At 38.8% G+C, this 20436-nt stretch overlaps 2 protein-coding genes and 1 long non-coding RNA gene across 9 annotated transcripts in view; 2 read left to right on the top strand and 1 right to left on the bottom strand.

Moving 5' to 3' along the window:
- The window catches only part of LOC126632727 (putative disease resistance protein At3g14460), a 234279-nt gene that overhangs the window by 128547 nt on the left and 85296 nt on the right, over positions 1-20436 (bottom strand). The window lies entirely within an intron of this gene.
- The window catches only part of LOC126632739 (uncharacterized), a 165471-nt gene that overhangs the window by 127143 nt on the left and 17892 nt on the right, over positions 1-20436 (top strand). The window lies entirely within an intron of this gene.
- LOC126632731 (uncharacterized) overlaps positions 6189-20436 on the top strand; it is a 31934-nt gene continuing 17686 nt past the window's right edge. Inside the window, exon 1 of the mRNA XM_050303202.1 lies at positions 6189-6662. Within this exon, the coding sequence (XP_050159159.1) occupies positions 6404-6662 (259 nt within the window). The 5' untranslated portion in view covers positions 6189-6403. The remainder of the gene's footprint in view (positions 6663-20436) is intronic.

Genomic DNA, 20436 nt, shown 5'->3' with positions numbered 1-20436 from the left:
CTTCGATGTTGTTTCCTCAGTTCATTTGGCCATTTCTTGGCTACTCTGATTTGTTTCTTTTTTTTATATATTTTTTTATCAACTAGTCACAAAATCACAGCAAAATTACAGCGATTTCCATGGAAATTTCCCAGAAAATCCACTGCCATTGAGACTTAGGAGGGAGCAGATTGCATGCAATGGAAGAAACCCGGAAAGGTTGTGCTGGGAGAGAAAGATTTCGGAGACGAAGCCGTCGGAGTCCCAGACGATCCCTGTGAAGTTGCAGACCCAATTGGGTGGTGCCCAAGTAGTGAAAAGACTTGGGTTTGAGGTTTCAAGGGATTGCTTGAAGTTTAAGAGAGGTTGAAGCTCGTCGGATGTGGATGAATATTGCAGAAAGTGCAGTGAATGGTTGAAGCTCGCAGACGATCCCTTTTTATTTTTTTTATTATTAATCTATTTTCTGTCGGTTTTATCCGACAGAAGGTTTTATTTATTATTAAGACCATTTACTGTCGGTTATAACCGACACAAGTTCTGTCGGTTATATATGTTTTTATCAGTTTTATACATTTTCTGTCGGTTTTATTCGACAGAAAACGGTCTTATTTATTATTAATTTATTCCCTGTCGGTTATAACCGACACACGTTCTGTCGGTTTTGTATTTTTTCTATCGATTTGATCCGACAAAAAATGCTATTATTTATTCATTATTAATTTATTCTCTGTCGGTTATATCCGACACAAGTTCTATCGGTTTTAGAGTGTTTTCTGTCAGAAAATTCATTTCATGACGCGGGCAATGCTGTCGCTTATTATATCCGTCACTGCAATCATTTTCTGTCGGATTTTGCTTAAAATCTGACAGTAATATACGTTTTTTGTCGGTTTTTGAACCGCCAATTATAGATAATTTTGTAGTAGTGTGGGCCCTTAGCTTTATATATAAAGATTTAAGGGTTTTTTTTTATTTATTAAAATTTAAGTTTTTTTCATTGTATAAAATTATAGCATGGTATTTTGTTAAAAATAAATTTAATCCAAACCATTTTCATGAAAGTTCCTATATTATGTTAGTCGGAAACGTCAATTCCAACCACGAATGCCAATTACTATGTCATTCCTTGGTTCGGAGTTGTGTGTGTACTTGAACTTCTTTTCCTTCTTTGTCATTCCTTGGTTCTTTTCGGTGGCATGGTTTGGCTTGGTTTTTGAAGCATATAATGAGACCACGAATGCCAATTACAATGTCGACTCGATAATCGCATTTTTAACAAAAACAAAACAAAAAAAATGTTGTTTGTGTTGCAGTCTTAAATTGGTTAGAAATATAATTATGTAAATTTAGGAAATACCTATGCGATTCTACCATTTTTTTTTTTTTTGAGAAACGAAAATTTAATTAGGAAAGGAAGAAGCCACAGGAACACCCAAGGCCTCTAGAGTCATACAATAATGCATTGACGGAACACAGCCATCCCAAACACATAAATTGTTACAACTATGCCCAATGGCAGTGATGGTACTGGCCACAAAATTTACTTCCCTAAAAATGTGCTTCTAGCAAATAAACTCAAAAGAAGAAACGAGTCATTTGATATCTTCCACAATAGTACGAATACGCCAAGGGATGATGCACTTCCTAGTAATACTTCAATGACAATCTTGGAATCTCCTTCAATCAGAATCCTTTTGAGACCATGAGCCTTAGCAATCATTAAGGCATCCAGAGCTGCTAAAGCCTTTGCCGACGTGATTTTGCTCTGTGTTATGACCTTGATTATCTTAATCATAGTTAGACATTGAATTAGTTAGTTAAATGGGACTATTACATGTAATTAGGAAAGTTTGTTAGATTCTGCTAGCTCACAGTGGGTTTGGGAGTACTATAAATAGTCCAATATGTAATGACTTTGCCCAATGGTTAATTTGATAAAAAGAATATTAATACAAAAATATTTGGAGCTCTGCTTCTTCATCTCTCCTTCCCTCTTCTTCCATAGCTTTCTTGTGTTACTTGCAGGTTGATTAAGGGAATTCAGAATTGGGTTGTATCACTCTTACCCAATTTTCTAGACCCAGCAATGAAGGGCTGTCCTCGATGATTTCAAATAACGAAACCCGCAACAGCCGAGTTACTCACAACAGACCCATCAAAGTTAATTTTGAAGAAACCTTGAGATGGGGCATTCGAACTGATCACATTTCTTTCATTAGGACGCTTGCAATTTTTGCTTTTGAATTAGCTTTATGAAAGTTGTTAGCTATGGTGTTTGCCATCCTGATGCACCGAGTGTGATTAGGCCTGACGTGATTAAACACAAAATTAATTCAATCATTCCACATTTGCCACCAAATCATAAGCACTTTATTAAGATAAAGATCATCTTTATCAACATGAGATATGTTAAAAAGCCAATCATTCCAATTAGAAATAGAAGATGTGGGTCAATGTGGGAAATTTTGTTTTTGGGAGGTGGATTAAACAAAAGGAAGGGTAAAGTTGGAATTATCTGGAGCTTTTGTTCTTCTCTTTACTAGTATATATTGCTTTTGGGTCTACTATAGAAATTAAATGATGTTTTTTAAGAAATGAGTCTGAAAATCTGAAAAGAAAGAAAAATGAAATGAGGAGGAGATTGCTCAAACTCTAGGATGCTTCACTTGAATTTTTTTTTTTTTTTTTTTTTTTTTTTTGTAAATTCCTACCGTTTCTATAAATGGTATATCATTTAAAATTTTGCCTGGGGCTTCAGAACTGGCCCTATTCAGTAGTTCATGAAAATCACAAGGGTGGTGAGATGGCGAGATTATTATGAGGAGAACGGAGGTGAATTAGAATGTAATAAGCTATCAAAGTCCAAACGGCCTTGATTGCAATTGATGGTACAATTCAGAAAGATCAAGACAGCAAGATACAAATTTCTAGTGGTAATCGGCATGTGAAACTCGAATATACAAAGTGCCGAAACTGAATCTATATTCCTATTGTACTGTACTGTTAAACAACCAGAGCTATACCTACACCACTTTTGGCTATGGCTTTGTACAAATTCAGATGTTCCGACTGATGTAGCATTACGAAGAGTTCCCCTCGTATATTTCCCGAATAGTTTGGGGCAAATTCAACACTATTTATACATATGCTGCAGTAGGATCAAAAAACATAAATACAAAAAAAGTAACAATCAATAGGATTGCATGAACTGTTTAATATGTTGGAAATTTTGAGTAGATATTTTATTGTCCTACATTGGTTAGCACCAAAAAAATTTCTCACTTTTTGTCCTTTATAGAAATTGATTGGAGTGATAGACTACAACAACAACAACAACAACAAAGCCTTTTCCCACTAAGTGGGGTCGGCTATATGAATCCTAGAACGCCATTGCGCTCGGTTTTGTGTCATGTCCTCCGTTAGATCCAAATACTCTAAGTCTTTTCTTAGAGTCTATTCCAAAGTTTTCCTAGGTCTTCCTATACCCCTTCGGCCCTGAACCTCTGTCCCGTAGTCACATCTTCGAACCGGAGCGTCAGTAGGTCTTCTTTGCACATGTCCAAATCACCGGAATTGATTTTCTCTCCTTCAATTTCGGCTACTCCTACTTTACCTCGGATATCCTCATTCCCAATCTTATCCTTTCTCGTGTGCCCACACATCCCACGAAGCATCCTCATCTCCGCCATACCCATTTTGTGTACATCTTGATTCTTCACCGCCCAACATTCTGTGCCATACAACATCGCTGGCCTTATTGCCGTCCTATAAAATTTTCCCTTGAGCTTCAGTGGCCTACGACGGTCACACAACACGCCGGATGCACTTTTACACTTCATCCATCCAGCTTGTATTCTATGGTTGAGATCTCCATCTAATTCTCCGTTCTCTTGCACGATAGATCATAGGTAGCGAAAACGGTCGCTTTTTGTGATATTCGCTAGATTGCTCCAATCATTAGTGTGGATAAGTATATAAATGGATAGAGATAGGAAATCAAACACAAGATGTACGTGGTTCACCCAGATTGGCTACATCCACGGAATAGAGGAGTTCTCATTAATTGTGAAGGGTTTACACAAGTACATAGGTTCAATCTCTCATTTAGTGAGTACAGGTGAATGATTTAGTACAAATGACATTAAGAAATATTGTGGGAGAATGATCTCGTAATCCCGAAACTTCTAAGTATCGGAGTATGGTATCGTCTTGACTTGCCTTATCTGTTTCATAGATAGATGTGGCATCTTCTCTGGAAGTACTCTTCCTCCATCCAGGGGTGGTATCTTTAACTGGTGGAGATGCACAAGGTAATGTATCAATTTCACTTGAAGCTTACTTGTAGTTTCAGGCTTGGTCAAGCGCGATACAAACCATGTAGTAAGAGTCCCCCAAGTCGCCGAGCTAGGGGATCTGCTGAAAGAGGTGACAGATAAGGTAAGCAATTAGAGATCCGGTTGATTGTTCACATTCTCCCTATCTTGCAGGCAGCATGAAGGATAAAGAGAAGAAAAATGAGAAGAGATGATATGGGATACTTTTGCTTTTGAAGAAGTAACTTTCCACAGACTTATTCTTGAACTGAGCTGGAGGGTTTTCTGGTTTCCTCCAGAGTATAAGGCTGACTGAAGAATTTGAGGGTCAAAACAAGTCCATCAAATCTAGAGTACGTTCGACCCTGATGATATGGGATACTTTTGCTTTGACAGAGTAATGGATGTATCGGCACGTGTGCTGTTACGCTTGTCTCCACATGCTTCCTTGTATCATTCTCACTTGCCCTATCTGTTCCTCAAGCAGATGCGGTATCTTCCCTAGAAGCATAAGATGTTGAAGATGAGTACTTGAGAGCAATGCCAGATAAGTAAGTTCCAGGCAGTCAGTTCCTGGCTGGAAGCTTGATTCCAAGTGCTGACTGATTGCTCTCTTTCTCCTTGTCTTGCAGGTAAGAACAAGGCCAAAGGAAAAGACAAGGAAAAAGCATGATATGTGATACTCTTGCTTTTAACCCTGATGATATGAGATATTCTTGCTCTAGTATAGCTTGTTTGCAGAGGTATTATCGGGGGGAAAGAAAGCTGAATATTTCGAAAGGCTTCGTTGAGAGTGCCCTCTCAGATATGAGGAAGGGTTGAGCATTTTTGCAGGCCTGTCTGTCCGTTGGGGATGAGGGTCGACATATATAGGAGTCTCCTTAACAACAAGTAGTAATGCTATTTCTTTACCCTGCTTGGTCATAGCACGGTAGTGGGAGCTGCCAGCTTCACATGTTTTAACTCTGTCAGAGCACTTTGAAAAAGTGGTCTGTGGTATCTGGAAAGCTGATGTTGCGTGTGAAGATTACAGACAGCTTTATTCAAGGAGATTCGGCTCTTGCAGTTGGGAAAGTGTTGCCTCTTCGGTTTTCGAACAAGCAATCCTATCGAGGATCTGGCTCTCGAGATTCGGAGAACGATGCCTCTTCGATTTTTGAGAAGGCAATCATGCTGGGGGTCTGGCTCTCGAGATTCGGAGAGCGGTGTCTCTTCGATTTTTGAGAAAGTAATCATGTTGGGAGTCTGACTCTCGAGATTCGGAGGGCGGTGCCTCTTCGATTTTAGGGCAAGCAATCTTGTTGGGAGTGTTTTCTCGAATGTGAGTAAAGGTTGGGCATGTTTGCTAGTCTACCTTGCAACGAAGCACAGAGGTTGACACACAGGGACTTTCCAATTATCCAGCAGTGGTACTGTTCCTTTACCTTTGTGGGTAATAATATGGTAGCTAGACCTTCAAAATTTATGTGTCTAAACTTTGTTAGTGCTGTTTCTTTGCTATTCTTTTACCCTTCTTGGTCAGAGCGATGTAATGGGAGCTGCAAGCTTCCCGTGCTCAACTTTGGCAAAGTTATCTGTGGTACCCATGAGCTACTGTTGCGTGTGGGAAATGGGTGATTGAACAGTAAGACTCATGTGCTTTCTACTTCACCAGAAGTCTTCGATAGAATGCCCATAATTTCCGCAAAGCTGAGTGTGCGTGTGACAGGTGCTGACAAGGCTGGAAAAGAAGGTGCCTCTTCGATTTCTGAGATCGGCCCTCGTGGTCTCTGAGCGGCCCAACTTTTGAGAAAGCAAGCGCCTCTTCGATTTCTGAGATCGGCCTTCGTGGTCTTTGAGCAGCCCAGCTTTTGAGAAAGCAGACGCCTCTTCGATTTCTGAGATCGACCCTCGTGGTCTCTGAGCAGCCCATCTTTTGAGAAAGCAAACGCCTATTCGATTTCTGAGCAGATGCCTCTTTGATTTCTGAAGCTCCGTCGAGTGCAGATTTTTATAGGGGCTGGCATTAAGTTCCAAAGCACACTTGAATCTCCACCAGTAGAAGCTCCATTCTTGCACTTCTAAGATCTTGATTTGTCCAACCTCTTCTCTCTTCAACACCTTTGAAAATGTCTGGCCCCTCCGACCGTCGTTTTGACTTGAACCTTGTTGAAGAGGCAGCCCCGCCTTCTCCAGACAGCATATGGCGCCCATCCTTCGTCTCCCCTACTGGTCCTCTTACCGTTGGGGATTCCGTGATGAAGAATGATATGACTGCTGCGGTGGTGGCCAGGAACCTTTTCACTCCCAAAGATAACAGACTACTTTCCAAACGGTCTGATGAGTTAGCTGTTAAGGATTCTCTAGCTCTCAGTGTTCAGTGTGCAGGTTCTGTGTCTAATATGGCCCAATGCCTATTTGCTCGAACCCGCCAAGTTGAATCATTGGCGGCTGAAGTGATGAGTCTCAAGCAGGAGATTAGAGGGCTCAAGCATGAGAATAAACAGTTGCACCAGCTCGCACATGACTATGCTACAAACATGAAGAGGAAGCTTGACCAGATGAAGGAATCTGATGGTCAGGTTTTACTTGATCATCAGAGATTTGTGGGTTTGTTCCAAAGGCATTTATTACCTTCGTCTTCTGGGGCTGTACCGCGTAATGAAGCTCCAAATGATCAACCTCTGATGCCTCATCCTTCTAGGGTTCTGTCCAGTACTGAGGCTCCGAATGATCCCCCTCCGGTGCCTTCTCTTTCTGGGGCTCTACCGACTGCTGAGACTTCTCCTAAGCAACCTTTGTGAAGGCTCCCTCTTGTTTGTTTATTTTGACTCATGTATATGTACATATTTGTAGCTTATCGGGGATATCAATAAATAAGCTTTCCTTCATTTCAACGTATTGTATTAAATACACCAAAGCCTTCTTCGCTAAGTTCTTTGAATTTTCTTTTGTTGAAGCTTTGTGAGTGGAACATGTAGGTTGAGGTAGTGTTCCCTTAATTTCCTGAGTGAGGAAAACTTCTCGGTTGGAGACTTGGAAAATCCAAGTCACTGAGTGAGATCGGCTATATGAATCTTAGAACGCCATTGTGCTCGATCCTGTGTCATTTCCTTCGTTAGTTTTCCTAGGTCTTCCTCTACCCCTTCGGCCCTGAACCTCTGTCCCATAGTCGCATCTTCTAATCGGAGCGTCAGTAGGCCTTCTTTGCACATGTCCAAACCACCGTAACCGATTTTTCTCTCATCTTTCCTTCAATTTCGGCTACTCCTACTTTACCCCGGATATCCTCATTCCTAATCTTATCATTTCTCGTGTGCCCACACATCCAACGAAGCATCCTCATCTCCGCTACACCCATTTTGTGTACGTGTTGATGCTTCACCGCCCAACATTCTGTGCCATACAGCATCGCCGGCCTTATTGCCGTCCTATAAAATTTTCCCTTGAGCTTCAGTGGCATATGGCGGTCACACAACACGCCGGATGCCTTTTTCCACTTCATCCATCCAGCTTGTATTCTATGGTTGAGATCTCCATCTAATTCTCCATTCTTTTGCAAGATAAATCCTAGGTAACGAAAACGGTCGCTCTTTGGTATTTCTTGATCTTCGATCCTCACCCTGAACTTAATTAATATTTTTATTTTTCAACATACTCATATATTCAGATGAAGTATGAGAGTGTATAAAACAGTCTAAGAGAAAGATGGCGCAACACACCCTTTATGTTGAACAGTCGCCTCCCAAAAACATGTATATTACGAACAGGCATATGACCACTATAAATATATGCATCTGCATATCATTCAACACATTGAAATCATCAATCCATCCATACAAAACATACTAAGTGTACCACAAAGATATTTGCCGGAAGTCTAGTTTTCTGGTGCTGGAATCTCGACTTAGATAGTTGAATCCTGGTGAAGCAGACGTTCATCGAACTACAAGCACAGGGTCGAAACGAAATTCTATTTTAAGAGCATTGTGGTATGCAAGCCTCGATCTTCAAACCTAACACATAGACAACACAAATCGGAGACGTGGAGCACGTGTGGTCATTAGGCTTCACACTAGGAACAACCTGCTCTGATACCAAGAAGAAAGTTGATGTTCCACCATAAAACTAATTGGCAATATGGAGAATAACCCAACTTGCTTATAAGTCCATGAATGTGAGATTCATTCTCAACAGACAACAGGGTGCCAGTAAAGGGAAGAAAATGGTGATGACACCGCTGCTTGGGAAGAAATCAAGTGAAGGGTTGAAGAAGAAGAAGAAGAAGAGGTCATCTGAGGAGGTTAATACGATCTTTGCAAAGATGTGATTGAAGTCTGGAATGGAGAAGAAGGTGGTTGGAGACGAAAAGAGCTTTTAAATTTATTTTTATTATTATCCACACTTTTTTTATATAAAAATGGGATTTTTTTTTAAAAGAAAAATTATTACTATCCATGTGGCATAAATATGTGGGGCCCGTAATGTTCACATAGGCAAATACCGAAGAAATTAACAGAAATTGAGACAGAGATCTGACATTGCAACGAATTCGTATATTGATGTATGACATTACAATATTCAAAGAGAATTGTTATTAGCAATCCAAAAATCTCATTATGCACTTCAAACTTCGTATAATTAGAACGGAAAATATACTTATGAGAAGTGTAAAATGAGAATTTTCGAGCAATAACAATTCCATATTCAGAAGATGAAACATGCGATTATGAGGTGATTTATGATAGGAGCATATTCATGCGACTTAATTAGCTTGCTTTCTTGCATTTATGTTGTTAGTTCATAGTTATTTTAGTATTTTAAGCAATTTTCGTGTGTTTGTAGGTCCAAAGGGTTAAAGAGGCAAAGAAGTGCATTTTGGAGCAGTTTTGGGCATGGAATTGATAGCATATGAATGGAGAAAGGTGGATGGACGAAATTAAGACAAAAAGAGGCTAGAGGTCAAGAGAAGTCAGAATGGAAGCTTGGAAGACAAGGAAAGACACAATTCAACCAATTCCTACAAAGGTGGCGCCTTGTCTCCCCTTTGTCCCCTCTTTGTCCCTTCTTGTGCAGCATTTCCCCTTGCCATGTTTCCCTATTTCTAAACCATGTAAAACCTTTCCCTTCTTCTCTAGGACATTTTGGGATACCTAAATCCCAGCCCTAGTGACTTGCTGCACCTTTTCCTTCAATCCCTCTTCCTTGCCATGCAAGGAGGATTGGTTTCCCTTTTGTTTTCTGACCTTGCCGCATATCCCCTTACCCTTTTCTCTTGGGATTTTGATTTGTTACCCTTTTCTTGGGGGATTTTGAGCATTAAAACCTTTCCAAATTTAATTCCCAGTCATGTTTTTATTTTCCCTATAAACAATCATCCTTGCCGCAGCCATTGGGGATCCATCGACATATCCCATTCTAAACACACCCATTCATACATTCATCCATTCTTCCATACAATTCACCACTCAACCCTTCACCCAAACCTTGTGCCGCAGCAAAGAAAAGAAGGAGGACCCTTGGAGTGCTTGCTATTCAAGTTTGGATTGTTGGATCATTCTTAGGTGTAATCAATCTTTTATTTTCAATGTTTAAGTTTATGTATCTTTGTTTTGCGAACATGAGGAGCTAAACTCGTTTTAGCTAGGGGGAATTTCAAAACCATGAACATATTTGCAATATGAATTGATTACTTCTAGTTGTGATTCTATGAATCGTGAATGCAATTTACTTAACTGTTTGATTGATAACTTATTCTTGTTTGTGGATTAAGGATGCATACTTAGTTTGCATGCATGAATTTGATGCTAGAATATAAAGGAGTTTCACCTAATCGTTATGAACTTATATTCATAAGTAGTGGAGGTTGCTAGTCACAATCGCGTTAAGTAGATTCCTAGCAGGAGTATCATGCTCATCATAGTTACGAATGTTTTGTCAATGCTTATGATTTTCACAAGGCTTAATGATCTTTAATTGTATCTCTATTATGCTGTTCATGTAGGGAAATTTTGAAGAATAATTTGGATTGTCGATGCTTTATTTGTCCAATTTAATGATTTAAGGAAAATATGAGGGTTAATTAGTGCTGTTCACGGCTAATATGGGGCATTGAGGTTCATGGTTTATTGAAAAGCAACTGGAAATCAATTTGTATGCAAGTGTGTCATGTGTGGAGAAGGACCTTCTAGCTAGCCAATCACCCATACTTTTTCCCAAATTCGTCCAAAATCTGTCTCAAGTCTTTAGTTACTTGTTTTACTTAAAATTTGTCCAAAACCCAATCCCTTTTACTTTAGTGTGTTAAATTAGTTAGAATATGTCTTAGTTTGTATTTTTAAGTGTTTTGAGTCAAGTTAAAATCAATTTTCATCCAAATCAACCCATAGTGTGTAGATTGAGTCTATTTGATTGTTTTGTGCTGTTTTGAGTCCTTTTAGCTTGTTTTGAGTTCTTTGAGTCTAGTTAAGTGTTTTAAGCCTAGTTTTATGTTTTTAAATCAGTTTTAAGTAGATTAGCAATCCCTCCTAATCCCCGGTGTAGAACGATCCCTACTTACAGCTTTACTACAATTGTCAATAAGAGGGTTTAATTTGTGTGTTAGTTAAATTTAACATCAAATTTTGGCGCTGTTGCCGGGAATTAGCAATTTTGCTAATCCCTCGTTGTTTCTTTTTGTTTATTTTCTTTTGTTTTTGTTTCTAGTTTCTGACCTTGTTTTGGTTTCTTATTTTTAGGTACTAGTTTATGACTCGGAGTTCTCAACCAGTTCGTGAGCTAGCATATCTTTGACTTTGACGACGATTTTGAGTGGACTTTGAGAAGGAAGAGAAATTAGCAAGAATCTAATCCACCTAGCCCTAACCTCGTGCTTGAAGAAGATGAAGTAGAAGAGAAAGAGAAGGCCATGTCTCAGGTTTTGGAGGAAGCACAAGTCATGGCAGCGGACAATCGAACAATTAAGGAGTTTTCCACTTCGAGATTGGACAATGCCGTGCCCTTATGCATTCAATACCCCACGACAGCTTAAGGGAAAACTGAAGAGTTTGAGTTGAAGTCCAATTTGTTGCATCACATTCCAAAGTACCATGGGCTGTCCATGGAGGATCCAAACAAGCACTTGAAAGAATTTGAAGTGGTTTGTTCAAGCATGACCCCAGTCAACGTCGATGGAAGGATATTGAAGATGAAAGCTTTTCCATTCTCACTAATGGACAAGGCTAAGGATTGGTTGTATGAATTAGCACCCATAACTGTTACATCTTGGGAGAACATGAAACGAGCATTCTTAGAGGAGTTCTTTCCAACATCAAGAATCATTCTTTTGAGGAAGCAGATTAGTGGCATTCAACAAAATCAAGGAGAATCCTTTCCGGCATACTACGAACGTTTCAAAGCTCTTGTTGCATCATGTCCCCAACATCAAATGAAATAAGAGCTTCTTATTCAATATTTCTATGAAGGACTTCTTCCCATTGAACGACAAATGCTAGATGCCTCAACGGGTGGTGCTTTGGTGGACAAAACACCCGTGGCTGCCAAGACCCTAACTGCCAACTGAGCCTTGAACGCACAACAATATGAAGGTTTTGGACAAAGGGAGCCCTCACAGCAACAACCCTAAGTTAATGAGGTAAGTGCAATTTATGAAATTCAATCTTAATTAGCTAACCTCACTACCCTTGTGTCACATGTTGTGGATGGATCTAAAATGTAAAATGCAGCCATATATGGAGTGTGTTCTATGCAAGGACATCTCAATAACCAATTCCCTCAATTGATTGAAAATGGAGGATGTGAAACTGCCCATGCCGTGGGCTATCAAAGACCAAACCAGCTACGCAATGATCCATACTCCAACACTTACAATTCGGGATGGAGATATTATCTAAACTTCAAATAGAGAGAGCTTCAACAACCTCAAAATCAAGGACGATTTTGACAACCACCCCCTGGGGTGTTTCCAAGGCCATACACACCACCACAACCTCCACCACAATCTGCTTAAACAAACTCAGATACGTCTTTGGATAATGATACACTTCTTAAATTATTAACTTCATTGACGCAGGGCCAACAAAATCAAGCCAATGAGATGAATGAAGTCAAGAAGCAAATTGGGCAAATAGCAGAGTTTATGGGGCAGTTTCGCGAAGAAGGGAAGTTACCTAGCTCCACCATTGTTAATCTAAACGGAGGCTTTGAATTTGCCAAAACAATCACATTGAGAAGTGGAAAACAAGTAGGAACTGATCCACAATCATCTAATTCAAGCCAAAAAGAGGACGAGAAGTTGCAATTCGAAGAGGAGGAACAAACCAAGGCCATGGCAAGGAAGGAAACAACCTTGCTGCAGCCTTCCACACTCCTTAATCCATGCAATCCGTCCACCACAGGTAAGAAAGGTTCAAATTCTATTAATTCTAACCCTATTCCACCCAATGTACCTTTTCCTCGCAGATTTATGCAATTAAAGAAGGAAGAAAGTGACAAGGACATTCTTCAGACATTTAGGAAGGTTTAAGTCAATATCTCACTCTTGGATGCAATCAAACAAGTTCCTAAGTATCCCAAATTCTTGAAAGAACTTTGCACAACCAGAAAGAGGATTTCGAACAAGAAGGTGGTAAAGGTAGGTGAGAATGTTTGAGTCGTCTTGCAAAGAAAATTACCCCCTAAATGCAAAGATCCGGGTAGTTTTATAATTCCTTGTGTTATTGGCAATACTTGATTTGAACAATGCATGTTAGACTTAGGTGCATCCATTAATGTCATGCCCTATTCAATTTATGCATCTATGAACTTAGGTGAGCTGAAAAATGATGGTGTGATTATTCAATTAGCCGATCGATCCAATGCTTATCCAAAAGGAGTTTTGGAGGATGTTTTGGTGTAGGTTAATCACTTGATCTTTCCAGCTGATTTCTATGTGCTCGAGATGGAAGATTCGGCCCATTCTTCCTCATTGCCGATTCTACTTGGAATGTCATTCATGAAAACAGCCCGCACCAAGATAGATGTGTTCAATGGGATGTTATCCATGGAATTTGATGGGGAAGTTATTGATTTCAATCTTTCTGAAACTATAAATTATCCTAATGATGATCATTCTTGTTTTTCTATTGATATAATTGATTCTTTGGCGCAGGAATATCTTGAAGATTTGAATGAGGATGCACTTGAAACGGCCATTACAAAGGGAGTAGGACTCAAAAGTGAAGGGGAATGTGTTGTCCATGCTCACGGCAATGAGGGAAACAACCTTGCCATACCTTCTAATGAGGAAGTAGCCGAAGTTGTTGCTGCCATTGAATCAATTCCAAAGCATGTTGGTAAGCCTTCTGACCCGATTTCAATTCCTATTTCTACTAATAAGATGCTGCCCTCAGTAATTTAGGCACATTCCCTTGAACTTAAACCGTTACCAAGCCATTTGAAGTATGTTTTCTTAGGAGAACAAGAGACTTTGCCCATCATAATCTCATCCACACTCACGGCACAAGAAGAAGAGAAGTTGGTGAGGGTGTTGAGGGAGCACAAAATAGCCATTGGATGGACCTTGGTCAACATCAAGGGTATAAGTCTTACAACTTGCATGCATCGTATACTCTTGGAAGAATGAGCTAAACCATCACGTGAAGATCAACGCCGACTCAACCCTCCAATGATGGAAGTTGTGAAAAAAAGATAATCAAGCTACTTGATTGTAGAGTGATCTATCCCATCTCTGATAGTCATTGGGTTTTACCGGTCTAAGTTGTTCCCAAGAAATATGGAGTCACTATGCTGAAGAACGAAGAGAATGAGCTTGTGCCTACCTGTATCCAAACCAGTTGGAGAGTTTGCATTGATCATAGGAAGCTCAACGCCACCACAAGGAATGATCACTTCCCTTTGCCGTTCATTGACCAAATTCTTGAAAGGTTAGCTGGTTATGCATTTTATTGTTTTCTTGATGGTTATTCAGGTTATAATCAAATTGTCATAGCCCTGAAAGATCAAGAAAAGACCACTTTCACTTGCCCATTTGGTACTTTTGCTTATCGTCGCATGCCATTTGGTTTTTGCAATGCACCAACCACATTTGAAAGATGCATGATAAGTATTTTCTCAGATTATGTTGAAAAGATCATTGAAGTATTCATGGATGATTTTAGTGTTTTTGGTACATCATTTGATGCTTGCTTGGATAATCTGACCTTAATTTTGAACAGATGCATTGAAACTAACCTTGTTTTAAATTGGGAGAAATGTCATTTCATGGTAAAACAAGGCATAGTTTTGGGTCACATAATCTCTGAAAAAGGAATTGAGGTTGATAAGTCAAAAATAGATCTTGTACTCTACTTACCCTCTCCTACTTCCGTGAAAGAGGTTCGTTCTTTTCTTGGTCATGCAGGATTCTATAGGCGATTTATCAAGGATTTTTCAAAGATTGCACAACCCCTATGCAGTCTCCTCCAAAAAGAAGTGGCCTTTGAGTTCAACGAGGAATGTGAGAAGGCTTTCAAACACCTCAAGGACATGCTTACTTTGGCCCCCATCATCATTCCACCAGATTGTTGCCTTCCTTTTGAACTAATGTGTGATGCATCTGATTATGCAATTGGAGCTGTTTTAGGCCAAAAGAAGAACAAGCAGCCACATGTCATCTATTATGCATCACGAACCTTGAATGATGCTCAATTAAACTACTCCACCGCAGAAAAAGAACTTTTTGCTGTTGTGTTTACATTAGATAAGTTTCATTCTTATTTAATAGGCACCAAAGTTATTGTTTTCACTGATCATGCAGCTTAGAAATATTTGCTTAGAAAGAAAGAAGCTAAGCCAAGGCTTATTCGATGGATGCTTATTCTCCAAGAGTTCGATATTGAAATTACAGACAAGAAAGGAAGTGAAAACGTGGTGGCTGACCACTTGAACCGAATGGTGCCTGAAGAGGATGCCAATGTCGTGCCTATCCAAGACACATTCCCAGATGAGCAGCTGTTGTCCATTGAGGTAAGTGAGCCATGGTATGCCGATTTAGTGAATTATTTGGTATCTAAACAAGTTCCAAGTGACCTAAACAAGTACCAACGTGATAAACTTAAAAATGATGCACATTTGTATGTTTGGGATGGCCCATATTTGTGTAAATATTGCCCTGATCAAATTGTACATAGGTGTGTGCATGAGTCCGAATTTCATTCAATTTTAACTTTTTGTCACACTTATGCATGTGGAGGTCATTTTGGCACACAATGCATAACACATAAAGTTTTAGAATGTGGATTTTATTTGCGTGCTATCTTTAAGGATGCTAGAACTTTTTGTATGACTTGTGATAGTTGCCAAAGAACATGAAGTATAGTTCAAAGAGACCAAATACTGCAAACATCCATACTTGCTGTCGAAATCTTTGATGTTTAGGGCATTGATTTCATGGGTCATTTTCCTTCTTCACATGGTTTCCTTTATATTTTTCTTACTATGGATTATGTGTTGAAATGGGTGGAAGCAAAAGCCACCCGTACTAATGATTCTAAAGTAGTTGCAGATTTCATTAAAACTAACATATTTGCAAGGTTTGGAATGCCAAGAGTTCTCATAAGTGATGGAGGATCTCATTTTTGCAATCGAACCATCGAGGCCCTCCTCAAGAAGTATAATGTCACACATAAGGTTGCAACACCTTATCATCCTCAAACAAGTGGCCAAGTCGAAGTTTCGAATAGAGAAATCAAGCAGATTTTGGAGAAGACCGTGGGACCAACCAGGAAGGATTGGAGCTTGCGTTTGGATGATGCACTGTGGGCATATCGTACCACTTACAAAACACCCATTGGCATGTCCCCATTTCGGCTCATTTATGGCAAACCATGACATCTTCCCGTAGAATCAAAGCACAAGGCACATTGGGTTGTCAAAACATTCAACATGGACATAGATGCGACTGACATTCATAGGAAGCTCGAATTGGATGAACTTGAAGAGATTCGACATGAGGCGTATGAGAATGCTCGAATTTACAAAGAGAAGACCAAGGCATTCCATGACAAGATGATTCGTAGCAAGACATTCTCAATAGGGCAGAAAGTGTTACTTTTTAATTCTCACCTTCGTTTGTTTCCCGGTAAGTTACGTTCTAAATGGATTGGCCCGTTTGTTATTACTAATTTCTTTCCTTATGGTTCAGTCCAAATCCAAAGTTTCAAGACTGCTCAAGAATTCAAAGTAAACGGGCATCGTTTGAAGCCTTACTATGACCTTTTTGAAGAGCATATGGTGGAAGAACTCCCCCCCCCATTCGTGGGGTCCAATCAAGTTTCAGAGGAACTTTCGTCCGGTTGCAAGACGTTAAAGCAAGCGCTTCTTGGAAGGCAACCCATGCATTCAACTAGGGAATGATGGAATTTTCCCTCCACAACCGGATTTGCGTTCCTAAACCCTTTTCTTTATTGCACTTATTTTGCCATGATTAGTTCGCTGTTTGTTTGTTTGCTTTTGTGTGAATTTTTGTTTGAAACATTGAGGACAACGTTTGATTTAAGTGTGGGGGGGTGTAAACAAGCTGTTTTTGCATGAATTTTGTGGGATTTATTCACCTATTACTTCTAATGTTGTTTCTCACCGTTTTAAGTGTTTTTAGGGTGTTTTGAGCTGTTTTAAGGTGTTTTGAAAGAAAAATACAAAAATTTGAATAAAAAACAGTTAGAAAATGTTTTGAAAAAAAACCCAAAAAAAGTGTTTTAGAGTTCTTTTTGTGTGTTTGTGTCTTAGGGTACCTTCCAACACAATGATGAGGGTTTGGTTTTTAATTGCATGACTGTTAAAGGAATTTACAAACATGGATGGAAGTTTGATATGCTCTTTGGTTTATGCTTGGTTGTAGTTATAGTTTACGAATTCACATGTAATCACAAAGGAAAAAAAAATCAGTTTTTGTAACATGCTTGAAGGAAGAAACTCAAACAAACGCTATAACCCTTAGAGACTTGAGCTTAAACTTTATTTGGAGAGTTATTAATATGTGATTCTTGTTTTCTAAAGTCGTTGCATGATCTCATTATTCTTTGCTTGGTTGCTACTTAGAATGCGTTTTCATCATTATAGTTCCAAATACTAGAACTCATGCCCGTTTCATTCAAAGCTTAAAATTGAGTGCATAACACATAACAAGATGAAGTTGTTTAGTAGTCACCACCAAAGCCAAAAAAAAAAAAAACTTCATCCCATGCATTTGTTTTGTAGGTTTAACCCCTTTAAGCCTTATTTCGCCTATTTTCTTTGTTAGCCACATTATCCCTATCTAGCCTAGAATAGGACCATCCATATCTTTGTTCTTGAAGTATAGTGGAGCATGACTTAGAGGGAATTCAATTTGATCAACATTATGCAGAAAACAAGTGTGGGGGAAGGATTTCAAAATGTGTGTTTGGTGTGCCAAAGAAATACCGGGTTGAAAAAAAAAACGTGCAAAAGAAAAGGAAAAGAAAAAGTATGTAGAAAAGACAGAAAAAGAGTTCTAAATAAGTGAGAATGAACTCACAAGTGTTGGTTGTTGAAGAAATGGTCCAAAAGTGCGAATCTGGCCCTAAGTGTTTTGTGAATCTTCCCTTTGTGTTTAAAGTGGATTTTTGCATTCAAAATTGAATTATAAGTGTCAATTTCATTACTTTGCTCACTATTGCTTTAAGAACGTTTGTTTATCCTTACCTTTATTTGTTTTCCATTACCCTAGCCCCATTACAACCCTTAGACTTCAATCTTGAGTATTATGTGTTTCGATCTGTGGAGTTTGAAATTGGTATGAGCATATGGTATCACTGGTTCTCGCTTTTAAGTAGTGGCATTCCATTCATGATATCATATATATACATGCATTAATAATTCCAGAAATTGCCTTCTTTGTTTAAAACATATGTGAGTACTAGTTTTCATGTTTACATCAACTTCTCACATATACCTAGTATAGGGTGTGTAGTCAGAAAATTTGTGTGAAAATAGAGTGTATATTCGGTAAGGAATTGAGGGAATTCTCTAAGGCATGTTACTACTTCAAAATGTTGTTTTAATTGATTAAATGCGAGCTAGTAAGTGATGACTATGATTAAGTGTATGCTCGAGGGTAAGGATTGCTAAAATTCATGTGAGTAGTAATCTTTGACATGTCATGTTTCATTGGAAATCCCTGAGGTAAATGTTGGAAGGTTTATGTTATGTTTTGTTTGTTTTGTTTTGTTTTGCTCGAGGACTAGCAAAAGCTAAGTGTAGGGCAATTTGATAGGAGCATATTTATGCGACTTAGTTAGCTTGTTTTCTTGCATTTATGTTGTTAGTTCATAGTTATTTTAGTATTTTAAGCTATTTTCGTGTGTTTGTAGGTCCAAAGGATTAAAGAGGCCAATAAGTGCATTTTGGTGTATTTTGGAGCAGTTTTGGGCATGGAATCGATAGCATATGAATGGAGGAAGGTGGATTGACGAAATTGAAGACCAAAAGAGGCTAGAAGTCAAGAGAAGTCAGAATGGAAGCTTGGAGGACAAGGAAAGACACAATTCAACCTATTCCTACAAATGTGGCGCCTTGTCTCCCCTCTGTCCCCTCTTTGTCCCTCCTTGTGCAGCATTTCCCTTTGCCATGTTTCCCTATTCCTAAACCATGTAAAACCTTTCCCTTCTTCTCTAGGACACTTTGGGATACCTAAATCCAAGCCTTAGTGACTTGCCGCACTTTTCCCTTCACTCCCTCTTCCTTGCCGTGCAAGGAGGATTGGTTTCCCTTTTGTTTTCTGACCTTGCCGCATATCCCCTTACCCTTTTCTCTTGGGATTTTGATTTGTTACCCTTTTCTTGGGGGATTTTGAGCACTAAAACCTTTCCAAATTTAATTCCCAGTCATGTTTTTATTTTCCCTATAAATATTCATCCTTGCTGCAACCATTGGGGATCCATCGACATATCCCATTCTAAACACACCCATTCATACATTCAGCCATTCTTCCATACAATTCACCACTCAACCCTTCACCCAAACCTTGTGCCGCAGCAAAGAGAAGAATGAGGACCCTTGGAGTGCTTGCTATTCAAGTTTGGATTGTTGGATCATTCTTAGGTGTAATCAATCTTTTGTTTTCAATGTTTAAGTTTATGTATCTTTGTTTTGCGAACATGAGGAGCTAAACTCGTTTTAGCTAGGGGGAATTTCAAAACCATGAACATATTTGCAATATGAATTGATTACTTCCAGTTGTGATTCTATGAATCGTGAATGCAATTTACTTAACTGTTTGATTGATAATTGATTTTTGTTTGTGGATTAAGGATGCATACTTAGTTTGCATGCATGAATTTGATGCTAGAATATAAGGGAGTTTCACCTAATCGTTATGAAATTATATTCATAAGTAGTGGATGTTGCTAGTCACAATCGCGTTAAGTAGATTCCTAGCAAGAGTATCATGCTCATCATAGTTACGAATGCTTTGTCAATGCTTATGATTTTCACAAGGCTTAATGATCTTTAATTGTATCTCTATTATGCTGTTCATGTAGGGAACTTTTGAAGAATAATTTGGATTGCTGATGTGTTATCCGTCCAATTCAATGATGTAAGGAAAATCTGAGGGTTAATTAGTGTTGTTCACGGTTAATCTGGGGCATTGAGGTTCTTGGTTTATTGAAAAGCAATTGGAAATCAATTTGTATGCAAGTGTGTCATGTGTGGAAAATGACCTTCTAGCTAGCCAATCACCCATACTTTTTCCCAAATTCGTCCAAAATCTGTCTTAAGTCGTTAGTTACTTGTTTTACTTAAAATTCGTCCAAAACCCAATCCCTTTTACTTTAGTGTGTTAAATTAGTTAGAATATGTCTTAGTTTGTGTTTTTAAGTGTTTTGAGTCAAGTTAAAATCAATTTTCACCCAAATCAACCCATAGTGTCTAGATTGAGTCTATTTGATTGTTTTGTGTTGTTTTGAGTCTTTTTAGCTTGTTTTGAGTTCTTTGAGTCTAGTTAAGTGTTTTTAAGCCTAGTTTTATATATTTAAATCAGTTTTAAGTAGATTAGCAATCCATCATAATCCCCGGTCTAGAACGATCCCTACTTACATCTTTACTACAATTGTCAATAAGAGGATTTAATTTGTGTGTTAGTTAAATTTAACATCAATTTACC

Source organism: Malus sylvestris, chromosome 8, assembly GCF_916048215.2.
Source record: "Malus sylvestris chromosome 8, drMalSylv7.2, whole genome shotgun sequence".
NCBI lineage: Eukaryota > Viridiplantae > Streptophyta > Magnoliopsida > Rosales > Rosaceae > Malus > Malus sylvestris.
This window is presented reverse-complemented; position numbering and strand designations above follow the sequence as displayed.